Source organism: Dipodomys ordii, unplaced genomic scaffold (assembly GCF_000151885.1).
Source record: "Dipodomys ordii isolate 6190 unplaced genomic scaffold, Dord_2.0 Scaffold45, whole genome shotgun sequence".
Classification (NCBI taxonomy): domain Eukaryota; kingdom Metazoa; phylum Chordata; class Mammalia; order Rodentia; family Heteromyidae; genus Dipodomys; species Dipodomys ordii.
Window position 1 is genome coordinate 12496962 of NW_012267261.1, and position 14497 is coordinate 12511458.

Genomic DNA, 14497 nt, shown 5'->3' on the forward strand with positions numbered 1-14497 from the left:
ATAACCTCAAAGTGGTAGACAAGCCAATCATTCAGATTAGGCTGCAGCAGAAATATGAAATATGGGTAAAGGTGATAAGCAGAGGCTGGAGAGTGAGGATGAAAAATTCCTCAGGGATGAGTATATTCCGTGTGGGACAGACTATGCAAAAACTTCTGAAAGTAGATGACAGCCAGACTGACTGCTGTATACTCATTCACCATTACTAAACCATTCCTGTTCATAATGTACATGACTGCCTTAAAATTTAGGTGCGCCAATTTAAGAAAACAGGTACAAAATTATTTCACTTGATGTACAAACTATTTAAGGCTCACCTGTCATAGGATCAAAGAGCTGATTAGCTTCTAAGTCTGTAAAAGTACTACTACAGACAGGACATTTAAAGGAAGCCCGGTTGGTGGAATCTCTCTCATCAGTTTCAATCCTCCTTCTCATGTGGTCCAATTTGTACTTAACAACATTAACAAGAGTACGATAATTGATAAAGTAGTAGTTATGGCGAGTGGTTTTGCCGTCTGCAGCAGTCTCTACCCTCATTCTGCATTTGATGAACTTGTCTCCCTTTAAGTTATTCAAAACAGATCGAAGTTGCTTCCGATCAAACTTGAGCAGCTCCAGCATATCTTCCTCTTTCACGCAGGGATTCCTGATCAAGATGTCCAAGGCCAACACATGTTCAATGCCATAAAACCCCCGGATCACATACTTGGCTAACCTCTTCAATGCTGCTGGAACTTCAGTGAGAACATCTGGATCTGCCATCTTTTGTAGCAAGCTTCAACTATACTGAATTAGAGAGAGACAGAGAGATCATAAATTCGAGGACATGGTAATTATTTTAAATCTATAATAGTCAGCCTATTATTGATAGTGTAGTTACCACTGTTCTTGAAAGTACCACAAAGGTACTCAAATGTTGCTTTAAAGGACTTATATAAAAATTTTTCACCTTTAAAAAGCTTGACATATTTCTTAAATGTAACCTTCATGATCAACAGAGTTCTTGATTCTAAAAAACTATTGTTCACAATGATATATTATATCAAGACCACTTTATTTCAGAAATAGAAACACAAAAATTCTGTGAGATGCTCACCATCTCTATGAATGCTGGGAAGCCCCTCAGTTAACATACCCTTGAAGTACTATATTTTTACTTAAGTCAAAATTTTGTACCAAGATTTCAGGATGTTTTACATAGTCAGGCATTCACAACAAAAACCTTTGGATATCTGACCCCCAAAATATTCTTAGTTTACAAGAAATTAACACTTAGATCCAGACTGCTTTTGTATCTAATTTCCATGTTCTGGTCCAGAAAGCTATCCTCTCAAAGTTCAAATTAGCAGGTGATTGTTAAGACTTACATGTGACTGTTAAAAACATGGGCTCTGGAATTAGACAGCCTATGTTTTCGTAGCTGTGGGAGCCTAATCAAATCCATCAAACTAATTCAAGTCATATTTTATTCTCTAAGAAAGAGAATGTGGGTGTTGATAAGAATTTAAGTAAAGTGCTTACAAAACTCTTGTTAACAAGGGCAGCTTCCCCATCAATTTAATGTTACCAATTTTAAATAACCAGGCTATCACAAAGACTAGATAGGAAAATTTCTGATATTCTACTGAGCTATTTAAAATGAGGAATCATACTCAGTTATTAATAGTAGTTTCAACTAAAGCTTTTGTTTGAAATCAACCCTATAAAAATTATTTTAGCAGTACTAGGGACTGAACTCAACAATTCCTGCTTGCTAGGCAGGCACTCTGCCATCTAAGACATGCCTCCAGTCCCCTTTTGCATCAGTTAGTTTTGAAGTAGGATCTTATTTTACACCAAGACTGGCCAGGGCTTTGATCTTCCTACTTGTGCTTCCCTGGGTCACTGTATTGATTGAGATGGACTCTTGCAAATTTTTATGCTGGGAGTGGCTTTGAACTGTGACATCTGATCTGTCTTCCAAATAGCTAGTATTATAGGCTTGAACCACCTAGCTCCTAGCAGACTTTATGATCCTTATGGTTTTATATTCTAAATAGCCAATGTACATACCTATATGGAGGGGAGGTGGATAAGCTCCATTTATAATAAAGGAAAACTAAAAGGAAAACCAGTTATAATAAAAATATACTGTTAAAATGCTTTTGATACTGTAAATACTCATGCATACCCATCTCTCTGTGTATATCTATATGTCTATATAGCTATATATGGAAACAAAATAGCACCTAAATTTGAACTATTGGTCCTAGAGCTTTCCTATCACCTCAGGGCTTAATGATGCCTTAGGTATATACCAAAATAACATCACAGCATAGTACCAGACACATTTTACTCTCATTTCCAGTTTGATTGATACACTGTTCTTAAATCTAGTTTTAGGTTTTTTGTTATTATTTTACATGTCCAAAACGGCAGGTTATAACACATGGTTTTAGAAACATCCGAAAGACCAAAGTAGGACAAATAATTTCAACATAACCTATTTTTCTAGTATTTCCTACTATTTCTATTTTCTTCTATGGGTCCCTGCCCCATAACTTTCCATGCACCAGACTAATAGTTCTCAACTAGAATCATCTGGCAGCATCTTTAGAATTTAGAGTCCCATTTGCAGAATGGTTGCTTCCACTGATGGGCCAGATTAGACATGGCACTGATTTTAAAAGCTTAGAACAATTTGGACCCCTGGCTTTATATATATCATGTCACTGCATATCCTGCATGGAGATCTCTGTACCCCCTATTACTCAAACTATTTCTTTTGCTTGAAACATCTTTGGGAACCCTGAAGATTACAGCAAGGAATGGCATGAGAGCTCTGCAATCCAACAGTATGGAGATTTGAATTCCAGTTTTATATCTTAGCCTGTTAATTCAGAAAACCCTTAGCCCCAGATTCTTAACCAACAAATGCCTTCCTCATACAGTTGAAGTATGAATTAAATGAGATAATTAACATAAAATGTTCTACTTCCAAGGTTGGCATTCATAGTAAAATCTCCTTATAAAAGAGATCTTGCTACACAGAATGACCAAAGGAGGATACTCTTAGGGAAGGAACACAAAGGCACATTATTTCTGTGCCTCTGGTCATATGAAGGGGTGACATTACCCAAAAAGAATTGTGCTCATTATCTGACTAATCAAACAGTAACCCTTCTGTATATCACCTTTATAATAACAATAAAATATATTTAATTTTTTAAAAAGAATTAGGAAGAAAAAAAATGATCTTGTAAGTTGGGCAGAGTGGTACAATCCTGTAATGCCAGCAGGAAGATTATGAGTTCCAGACCAGTTTGGGCTACACAAAGAGACCATGTCTCAAAAAAAAAATCTATTCTTCATAGAAACATGAGGACTGGACTCAGATGAAGGGAGAGGCACTACAGAAGTATTATAAGAGAAAAAGAAAAAAGGAAGAGAACAAGATGAATGAAACATCACAGAAACAAAAATAATATATTGAGCCGGGCACCAGTGGCTCACACCTGTAATCCTAGCTACTGAGGAGGCTGAGATCTGAGGATCATGGTTCAAAGCCAGTGTGTAGGAAAGTTCATGAGACTCTTATCTCCAATAAATCACCAGAAAACCAGAAGTGGCTCTGTGGCTCAAGCAGTAGAGCCCTTGCCTTGAGGTGAAGAACTTAGGGACAGCGCTCAGGCCCAAAGTTCAAGCCCCACGACCGACAATAATAATAATAAAACCAATATATTGGACACCAGGAAAAATCTTAAACACCTATTTTGAAACATTGATACCAGGTAAAGTACTGCCAAGACAAATAGGTAAGACTTCAAAAGGAGGAATTCCCTTCTAGAAGTTTATCCTTGAGAAAATATCATGCCTTACTCCTTTAATGCCCACCAGGAGTGATCAGATGAAACTAGAGTTCAAGAATGTCAAACTGGGCTACCTTGTTCAAAATCTCTGTATTTTGAAATCCATCTTACTCACCACTGCAGTCTCTCCACCACTACTCCTCTTCCCAACACATACTAAATCACCCTACTTGGTATCTGAATTTCTTGTTATTTAGTTCGGAGGTCTATACACAGCCTATACGCACTCATCCTGAGTGTTTTGAACATTTTCTGAGTTGTCACATTTAAAAATCAAGATATTTCACATACATTTCAACTTAGAACTTCTCTTGAAAACTGGAAATATCTGTGGGAAAAAAAAAAGTGTTCTCACATAAAAATAAAAACCTGAAGCTGAATACCAGTGGATGGATTCTTTTAGACAAGGAAGGAGCTCTGCTGGTCTCTGGAGGCTTCCGAATGTGCTTAAGGGGATTTCCTTTTTAACTTACTAGGCAGTCATTCCAGCCTCATCTATGATCCTTTCAAGCTTTCAAGTCAAGACACACACACACACACATCATATCACAGAAACATTTAAGGACCACTGTGCTCCAGGCACAGGGCTAGACAAAGCTGGAAATACTTGCATTTAACCTTGTTAAGTCTCATAGGCAGCCACACTCATACTTGTATGAGCAACACGTGCTCCCTGAGCCCCCAAAGCTAAGTACAAATAGCCATCCCTCTAAATCTGGTGACATTTCCACAGAGGCCATTCTCCCTAAGTTGCACAGAATTATCTCCTTTCACAGGTCCCCATAGCTCCTTCCTATTCTGTACTTTCTCTATAAGTATGCCTAAGACCAGAAAAACAATTTCATCACGGAATTTCTAGTATCTAGCACAGCTAGAAAGGTACTTCACAAAACAATTTCCTGGGCACGTGTTCTTCCAACACGCCCATCCTCCCGGCTTGCCCACCATCCACTTTCACAACAGAAAAAGACAGCTGTTAAGCCAACTTAGTGTCCAGCGTTAAGCAGAGATGTGACTGGGTCGAATTTTTAACTTCTTTCATTAAGCCTCTGATTGCAGGGTGGGGAATGAAAGGAGAAAGGAGGTGCTCCCGCTCGGATTACTTTATATAGCCAGTGTTTCCGTTCTAGAACTCGGGTGCGGGACAGCTCTCTGCGGTTTCTCCGAAGCTGTATTCTGGGGGCACACTCCCCGCCATCACACACAATGCGGCACCAGGAACGCGGGCCCCCCGCACCCAGCTGCCCGCCACGCGCGGCTGCGTTCGGAGGGTTCGGTCCTCCCCACTCGGCACCCCGCCATCCCGCTCTCCCTCAGACGCTCCCAGGTGGGTCCCGGGCCACACTCGGCGCAGCCTGGCCTGTCCTACCGGAGGTCGCACCTGGGCCGCGCCGAGGTCAACGGTTCTTTGGAAGACCAAGAAGAGGACCACGGCCAAAAGCTGGCCGGAGAGAAGGGGGAAGAGTTCAGGGAAGAGAGTGGACCGGGACAAACATGAAATACGATGCCGGGCCCGGAAACTGGAAACAAGGTACAGGGAATAAAGGTTTACCGAAGCGAGTCCACGTTCACTCCCACTACGGCTGCCCCTGGGCACCCCCAACTACCGGCTTACAAGAGCCCACGCCACCTGTGCGACAAAGAAAACGCCAAATGCCTGCGACTAGTCGAGAAAACCGCCCGCTCCCTTTAACTAGAACGGCCAATCAGAACCGCGGGTCCATCAATCAACTTAGTCACGACCTGAATAGCCAATGAAATAAGGGTGCCGCCCCCTATGCCCCGTTCTGATTGGCCTAGAATCCCGGAAGAGGTCTTAACTCCCGGGGAGACAGTGGCAAGATGGCGTCCCTGGATCGGGTGAAGGTACTGGTGTTGGGAGACTCAGGTGAGCGGCTTAACCCACCTCTGGGACTCCTGACACTTTAGAGTTTTTCAGTACTCCTAATTCCGTGTTGCCTTACTTCTATCTTCCTGTCTCTTCAGTCCGTGGCTGAAGTTTCTCCCAGGGTCTTAAAACTACATTTCCCAGAGGCCTTTGCTCCTTTGGACCGGGCGGCTGCAGGATCGCGCGAGCTGGGGCGCGCCGTCCGGGCTCTTCCCCGCCATCGCGTGTTCCCACGTTAACTTTCGGGCCAAAGCGAAAGGTGTATTGTTAATTCCTTTATTAAAAAGAAGAAGAAGTGTGCAGGCTTTGAGTGTAGTACAGATCTTGTTCATTTCGTCAGCTGTGCACTAACAATGACAGACAAGATTGACAATGACACTGTCAAGTTTTCTAATCGCAGAGCTGGCTTGAACCCAGAGTCCACGGGCTTAAAATACTAAGCTGTACGAAGCTTTACTCTTAACTTATCCTCGATTTCCTGGCTCTGGCATAATCCGTTGAAAACTTTGTACGTGCTAGGTTTGGGGAATGGTGAAATTCAGATTAAAGACTCGGTGCAATTTAACCTAGTGTTAGAACCTTTTTTGACACTTTGGACATTTTTAGAACAACAGTTGAAGTCTGAATGCCCTCTTTCCTTTCTCTCTTCCCTTCTCTTTCCTACCATAACCTCTAGTCCAACTCTGCTTAGGAACTTGAGTAAATGCTAACCGTGCATTTTGTAAGTGTGCTTTTCTGGAGCTGACCTTTTCAGTGGGCTGTAAACAGACATTGTGCTAATGATGATATTTACAGGTAGAGAAAATGGACACACACCCAGCTTGAAAACTAGCGCTACAGTAAATACATAATTGTGGTTGAAGAGTGAAGTCAGTATATTAGGTTGCCAGATTAACAGCATTACAAAATATTTACAGACAACATTATTTAATAGTCTTCTGAGAAAATTACCTTTTGGAGCCCAGAACTGGTGGCTCATGCCTGTTATCCTAGTTACTAGCTCAGGGGGCTGAGAGGATCCATCGTGAAGATGGATGGGGGTTTGAAGCCAGCTCAGGCAAAACTTCATGATAGAGGGTCATATGGTTATATACACAAACTGATCTCCATGGAGAAGTCCTTTGATTAACTGACAGTTCAACAAAATGAGTGCTAGGAAACTGAACTATGCTTTGTCTGAGGGGAGGGGAGTAAGAAAGGGGGAAAGACAAATGGAGATGTGACTAGTGGCAAATACAGTCATTACATTCAGTGTACATATGTGAAAATGGAACTAGGTAATTTGAGGGGAGGGGTGTGGTTGGGAGAGGTGAGGATGATAATAATAATGAAAGGGATGACACTGATCAAAATGCCTCATACTCATAAATTGGCATATTGAACTGGAACCCTTTTCTAACAGTTTTTAAATATTTAAAAAATTTAAAAAAAGGAGTTTAATACGGGCGGCTCACATCTGTAATCCTGACTTCTCAGAAGTCTGATATCTGAGGATTGCTGTTTGAAGCCAGCACCAGCAGGAAAAGTCTGTGAGACTCTTACATCTAATAAACTATTCAGAAAAATCTGGAAGTGGCACTTTGGCTCAAGTGGTAGATCACTAGCCTTGAGCACAAAGAGGCTCAGGGACAGCACCCTAGCCCTGAGTTCAAGCCCAGGACCAGAAAAAAGAAAAGGGAAAAAAGTTCATGAGACCCCATTTCAACTAGTAGCTGGATTTGGTGGTGTATGTTTATACCAACTATATGGTAAGTAAAGATTGGGAGGATTCCAGCTGAGACAAAAAAAAAAGTTGAGAAGACTGCATCTTAACAGAAAAAAAAAAAAAAGTGGTGGTATGTGCCTGTCTTTCCAGCTATGGTGGGAAGCCTATTTAGGAGGATTGGTCTAGGCTAGTTCAAGCAAAAGGTAACAGAACCTATCTCAAAATTAACCCAAGCAAATGGGACTTGAGTGCCTGTCTAACAAGTTCAAAATCCTGTACTGCAGCTGTGCACTGGTGGCTCTCAACTGTAATCCTGGCTACTCAGGAGACTGAGATTTGAGGGTCACAGTTTGATGCCATCCTAGGCAGGATAGGCCATGAGACTCTTATCTCCAATTGACCACCTAAAAGCTAGAAATAGAGCTGTGGCTCAAGTGATAGAGTGCTAGTCTTGAGCAAAAAGCACAGACACAGGTGAACAGGCTCTGAGTTCAAGTTTCAGAAAAAAAAATACTGCAAAAATAAGTTTCAGATTTTGTAAATCTATTAAGACAATCCCAATGTATGTCAACTTCATTTCTTTTTTCTTTTTTTCTTGGCAATACTTGAGATTGAACTCTGGGCCTACATGTAGGCAAGCACTGAAACCACCTCCAGCCCCCTTTTCCATTGGGTTTAAGGTAGGGTCTCACATATGCCCAGACCAGTCTGAGCTGCAATCTTCCTACTTGTGCTTCTCTGGGTTACTAGAGTGCACCTATGTTCCCAGTCATGGTGATTCTCCCATAGCTGGGATAGCAAGCACACACCACCACACACAGACATTAGTCAAGATGGAATCTTTCAAACTTCTTTTGCTTGTGCCAGCATGGAACCACTATCCCCTATTTCCACCTCCCAAGTAGCTAGGATTACAGGCTTGAGCTACTGCAACTGGCTTGTCAACTATCTTTTTACTATCATGTAACTTGAAGTAATACTGAAGTCAATTTAATAAAATCATTTAGTTTAACAGATGGAGGAAATAATGGTGTCCTAAAAGGACTCAGCAAGAGGATCGCTGAGTCACCAAGATAGCAATTCTTCAGGATAAGTAAAGTATATGTACTATCTCTTCTATAATTCCATTTTTATGATGGAAGAGGAGGGAACAGCGCTAGAGTTTTGAATTCAAAGTCTGTGCTTACTCAGCAAGAAAGAACTCTACCACCTCTTGTGGGGGTTTGCCCGGGACTGGCCTTAGATGTCAATCCTTCTTTGTCTTTTTTTTTTTAGCTTGGACTGTAGGTGTGTACGAGCACTACACATTCTGGTTTTTTTCCCCCTGCAGTGGTACAGAAGCCTGAACTCAGGACTTCACAATTTTGCCCTGTTTTCTTGCTCAAGCTAGCACCACTTGAGCCAGGCTTCCAGTCTAACTTTTTTGCTGGCTAATTGAAGATAGAGTCTCAGATTGGCTTTAAACTTTGAGTAGTAGGATTACAGGGGAGCCACCGAAACCTAGCTATAAATTCTGTTCTCTATTATCTAACAATTGCTTCATGTTTCATACTGTTGAAAGCAATTTGCTTTTCAACATATACTACACAAGATGGTAGGGTTATAGGTATAGAGTCAGTGCATTTACATAACAGGGAGAATCAGCTGCTTCATTAAAAGTGGCTAAATAGGCAGTTAGTGAGTTTTTTTCCCCCTCATTAAGGTCTAGTTGTGAAACAAGACAGCTGTAGAACAGAACACAGTCCATAAGGAAAGGGATTGATATTGTCACACATTCACTGTTAGGCTATATGTGCAAAGTCAGTCGTTGTTTTACCAATTTCCTTTAACAGTGTTTCTATCTGACAGATTAAAATACACTTTGACTTTATAATCAGACTTCAACACTTCTTTCTGAATAAAGGCTTGTTTCCCCTGTGAAATTTTGAGTTTCACAAATATAGAAAGGAATGACTTGAGATTTAGAGGCTTCTTTTTTATTCTAGAGTAGTTTGAATACTTATTAAAGGATCCTGAAAGTCTCTGTAACTTACACGTACTGTTTTCTCTTTGTTCTTTCAGAGATTAGGGGTGAGCTTTAACAAATTACCAACAGCTATATTTGGATCTGACATTTATTTGATTATACTGGATTTTTTTTCCCTTGAAGCAAATCAAGGTCATTCTTCTGATCTAATTTAGTTCTAAAGTGAAAAGAAAGCCTCCCAAATTCTTAAAGAAACAAATAGCCACTATTCCTGAGCACTTCAGCTCTTCTTGCTGTTTGGCAAATACATGTAAAACAGTTAATTCATGGAGAGTTATTCCATATCCCTGCATAGAGATGTTTAACGTGGCATATTAAGGCAAAACTGGGGCTGAAGCCTTGTGTCCGGCTGATAACGAGTATATGCCTGCAGCCTAAAATATATGCACACATAAAAGTCACCAATCTATCCCATAGATAACAGATGTAATGCAGAAAATACAATGACAAAACTTAAGTTTGAAAAAAAAAAACAACTTAAGTTTTGAATGCTCAGAAGTTTTTTTTCTGGTCTGGGGCTTGAACTCAGGACCTGGACGCTGTCTCTGAGCCATTTATGCTCTAGGCCAGCACTCTACCACTTGAGCCACAGTGCTACTTCTAACTTTTTCTGAGTAGTTTACTGAAGATAAAAGTCTCATTGACTTTTCTATCCAGGCTGGCTTTGAACCATGATCCTTACATCTCAGCCTCCTCAGTAGCTAGGATTACAGGCATTAGCTACCAGCCACCAGCTAGAAATCTTTAAATGTCTATATGTAAAAAAGCCACAAGAATAAAAAGGAAACCTGGGAAGATGTTTGATTTCATTACATGAGGTGGTTTATGTCTTTAATATATGAGGTCATATAAGACTGGGTATGTAGCTCAGAGGTAGAGTATTGCCAAGTATATGCAAGACCTTAGGTTAGATCACCAACACTGGAGGAAAAAAAATCATATAAATATACTACTTAACCCAATAGCTGAATGGGCTGAGGAAATTAACAAGAGAATTTGTAGGAGAGGAAAGAATATTGATTTGCTTGCAACAATGATTTAATATCTCTACCGGGAAAGTAAGGGTAAAGCAAGATACCACTTTGGGTTTTTTTCTTCTCAAATCATTGAAAATGAAAAACCAACTGTTGAGAGGAAACAAGGTCTGTGGGCTCCTGTGTTTGGCTGGTAGCAGTGTAACCAGATGGAAGTCCTTTGTCAATATGTCTCAAGAAACTGAAAATGCTTTTTTTTTCTTTTACATATTGATTTTACTTATAGAAAGATAGACTAAGAAAATAATTTTAAGTTTGAACAAAAGGGTAAAGAATAAGATTTTGGTGTCTTAATATTTCCAAAATACTTGCAATCTGATAATAGGAGAACAGTAACTTGTTATATTTACTCTGAAATACTGAGGAGATATCAAAAGTTTTTATGGCTAGGAATGTGGCTTAGTGGTAGAGTGTTTACCTAGCATGCATGAAGCCCTGGGTTCAATTCCTCCTCAGCACTACATAAGCAGAAAAAGCTGGAAGTGGCCCTGTGGCTCAAGTGGGAGAGTGCTAGCCTTGAGCAAAAGAAGCTCAGGGACAATGCCAAGGCTTAGTTCAAGCCCCAGGACTGGCAAAAAAAAGAGGTTTTTATGAAGCTTCTATAATATTATGCAAATTTACTATAATAGGGGGGAAAGTGTCCTTTGCTGAGTACTAGAGTTAAAGAGATGAGTAAAACTTGGCCTCAATCCTTAAGGATCTTTTTTTCTTTGGGGGGGGGGGGTCTGGTTGTGGGGCTTGAACTCTGGGCCTGGGCACTGTCCCTCAGCTCTTCAGCTCAAGGCTAGCACTCTACCATTAGAGCCACAGCACCACTTTCTGGCTTTTTCTGCTTATGTGGCTCTAGGAATTGAACCCAGGGCCTCATACATGCAAGGGAAGCACTCTACCACTGAGCCACCTTCCCAACCCCTCCTTAAGGATCTTAAACAGAGTAAATCAAACCCATGAACAAGCAAGTAATAATGTGCTTAAAGTGCTCTGTAAGAAAATGTGCAGGACACAGTGGAGGCCTGGTGGATGCTATTCTTAGTTCTATCTGTATGGCGTTAGAAAATGTAATTAGAATGGTGCTCAGTCTTGAATAATTCACCAGACCAATGGGAAAGGCCAGATAGAGGGAGAGGATGGATAAGATATTCCAGATAGAACAAGCTGTATAAGCAAAGGCTTGTATTATTTGGATTGTCTACCATATATATTTTTTAATATATCATCAATGATTGTCTCCTTATAGAAAAACCCTACTTATGGTCGTCCAGTGATTTTTTTTTAGTACTCTAATAGGTTTATACATAATAATACACACAAAGAGACACACAATTAGCAATTCATAAAATTACCAATTAGGCTTGTCATTATGGAATCCCAAAATAACCTCAAAAGGATAAGAAGAGACTCCACACATAGATATGGGGATGGGAGGATTTCCGATTCCCTTTCATCTAGATCTCCAAGTGCTGCCTGTTCGCATTGGTAACTAGATTTCCCTGAGCCCAAGAGATTTTAAAGGAGATATAGTACTGCCTCAGAGTAAAGGGCCAGGGCATACAAAAGAGAATAGAATTGTTCTAGGCCAAGTGGATAGCTGCTTTTTTACTGTATGTGAGCCAGGTGCAGTAGCTTGTCTGTAATCTCAGTTATGTGGATAGCAAAAATAGGATTGTAGTTCCAGTCTAGCCTAGGCAAAATGTTAGCAAGACTGCATCTCAAATATCAAGCTAGATATGGTGCTTTGCATCTATAATCCTTGCTATATGGAAGGTGAAGGTAAAAGAGTTTTAGATTGAGGATGGCCAAAACAAGACCATATTTGAAAAATAACTAAAGCAAAAATTTCCAGTCGCATGGCTTAAGTGCTAGAGTACCTTCCTAGCAAGCATGATACCCTGAGTTCAAACCCTACTCCCGCCACGTAAGTAAGTGAATAAATAAATAAAATCACTGAATGGGAGAACTGCAATGTCTGACTAAGGAATCATGAGATGGTGAGTTCTCTCACTGAGTGTTCAAGTATAACCTAATGATGTTACAGAAGGGACCTCAGCATGATCTGTTAAGATTCTGTAATTCTAAAGTACACTAATAGATCAAGTCATCCAAAAGGAGGGGATTCATTCATGTGAAATTACCCAAGCCCAGTGGTTCTCAAAATTAGGCCCCAGTCCAGTAGCCTCACATTAGAAGTACCGAATCTTGAACCCCATAACAGACTTACCTAAAAGAGAACTCCACATTCTAAAGTCAGAACTCAAGATTCTGTCTTGCTTTAGCAAAACCTCAAGTCTCATGCTAAATTTAAAGAGCATCACTACACTTGATCATCTTCACTTTATTTAACAAAGTGGATATTACTGATATTCTTGTCAGTATTGATCTTGTGCTTGCTGGGCTTTCTTGCTCAGCTCACACTCTACCAATGCCTTCAGTCTGGCTTTTTGCTGGTTATTTTGGAGATGAAATCTCAAGAACCTTACAGGTGTAAGCCACTTGTGCCTGGCTAACAAGAACATTTTAAATATCTCTGTTCCTGAATATTCTCAGTCACTTATCATAATGGATTCTAACATGTCTTTTCTATGACTAAAGTTCTTTTATTTTCTACAGGTGTGGGGAAATCTTCACTAGTTCACCTTCTGTGTCAAAATCAAGTACTAGGAAATCCCTCATGGACTGTGGGATGCTCAGTGGATGTCAGAGTATGTGCCTCTTCTATTGCAATTTTTTTTATCATACTAAGGATAAGTCAAACTACATGATCAAATTACAGCATTATAGTCATGATTAACTAATTATACTAACTGGGACTCCATGGTCAAATTACTATATTGTAGTCAAGATTAAGTAATAATGATGACTGGGACTTATTAGGCCCCTCCTATGTGCTGGGTACATATTTTACATATCTTTGTTGATTTAATCTTTTTTGAACTGTGTAAGTTCTGTAAGTACAGAAACTAAGTCAGAAAGAAAAATAAAGTAACATGCTCAAGATCACTTAGCTCCTAAAAGCTAAGCCAGTACTTGGACACAGTTAATGGATTCCACAGATTATATATTGGAGTTCAATTGACCTGTTTAAATAATTCTGTCTAAGCCTGTGACACAAAGACTGCCAACTTTTGACTAGAAATATGTTCCTAAGCCAGGCTTCTGGAGTCTCACGTCTAGGTCGTCTGTCCCATGTCAGGTTTTGGAATCAAGTGCAGTTTCTACTGGATTGAGCATCTTCCCAAGTGTCACTGGTATTTGCAAATCCTAGCTATTTCTGGGCAAGTCTGTCATCTCTTGGCACACCTTTGATCTTCCGAGTAAGAATAAATAGAGAAGGAATGGAAGGTGGCTTGATTGACAGTTATTTTCTTTCTAGTTTTTGAAGCTGTTATTGCATAGGTTCTGACTTACATTGCTGTTGATTAAAAATCTTCTGCCTGATTATTTACTGTGATATATTTTTTTCCTCTCCAGCTGCTTTTAAAACATTTTTTGTTTCGTTTTGTTTTAACCTAGGACATCTTACAGTTATGCTAACCTGCATTTAGATACAGCATAGTTTTCATTCACCATCATATTCAGAAGTTGTGGTACTTCTCATGTCTCCATTTTTCAAAATGTTTAGCGATGATCTATCTCCCTCATTCCTTTCTTCTCTTCCTTTGGTCTTTCTTTTAGGTCTGCCTTTCATATCTTTCAATTGTACTTTGGTACATTCTATTCCTTACTTTTCCCTGCTGTGTTCTAGACAATATACTCAAGTCTGCTAGTTAACTAAGATTCTTGACTAAGAGTAGAATGTGATTTTTAATATATCTACTCAGTTTTTCATTTCAAGTTACATTTTAATTCCTAGATATTCTATTGGTTCTTTTCCAAATGTCAAAAAATTTCAAAATTTGGGCTGGGAAGGTGGCTCAGTGGTAGAGTGCTTGCCTTGCATGCATGAGGCCCTGGGTTCGATTCCTCAGCACCACATAAGCAAAAAGAAAAAAGCCG

General features: G+C 40.0%; 2 protein-coding genes across 4 annotated transcripts in view; one reads left to right on the top strand and one right to left on the bottom strand.

Annotated features, from left to right (window-relative positions):
* Gtf2e1 (general transcription factor IIE, polypeptide 1, alpha 56kDa) overlaps positions 1–5541 on the bottom strand; it is a 30570-nt gene extending 25029 nt beyond the window's left edge. The window contains exons 1-2 of one of the 3 annotated variants that reach the window (XM_013019285.1): positions 5467–5541; positions 318–789 (exon numbers count right to left, since the gene is read on the bottom strand). In XM_013019285.1, the coding sequence (XP_012874739.1) occupies positions 318–765 (448 nt within the window). In that variant the 5' untranslated portion in view covers positions 766–789; positions 5467–5541. Of the gene's footprint in view, positions 1–317; positions 790–5403 lie in introns of all 3 variants that reach the window. The other 2 variants (XM_013019284.1, XM_013019286.1) reach the window with 2 other exon arrangements.
* Positions 5542–5671: 130 nt separating this feature from the next.
* The window catches only part of Rabl3 (RAB, member of RAS oncogene family-like 3), a 44151-nt gene continuing 35325 nt past the window's right edge, over positions 5672–14497 (top strand). The window contains exons 1-2 of the mRNA XM_013019283.1: positions 5672–5739; positions 13112–13203. Coding sequence (XP_012874737.1) covers positions 5694–5739; positions 13112–13203 — 138 coding nt within the window. The 5' untranslated portion in view covers positions 5672–5693. The remainder of the gene's footprint in view (positions 5740–13111; positions 13204–14497) is intronic.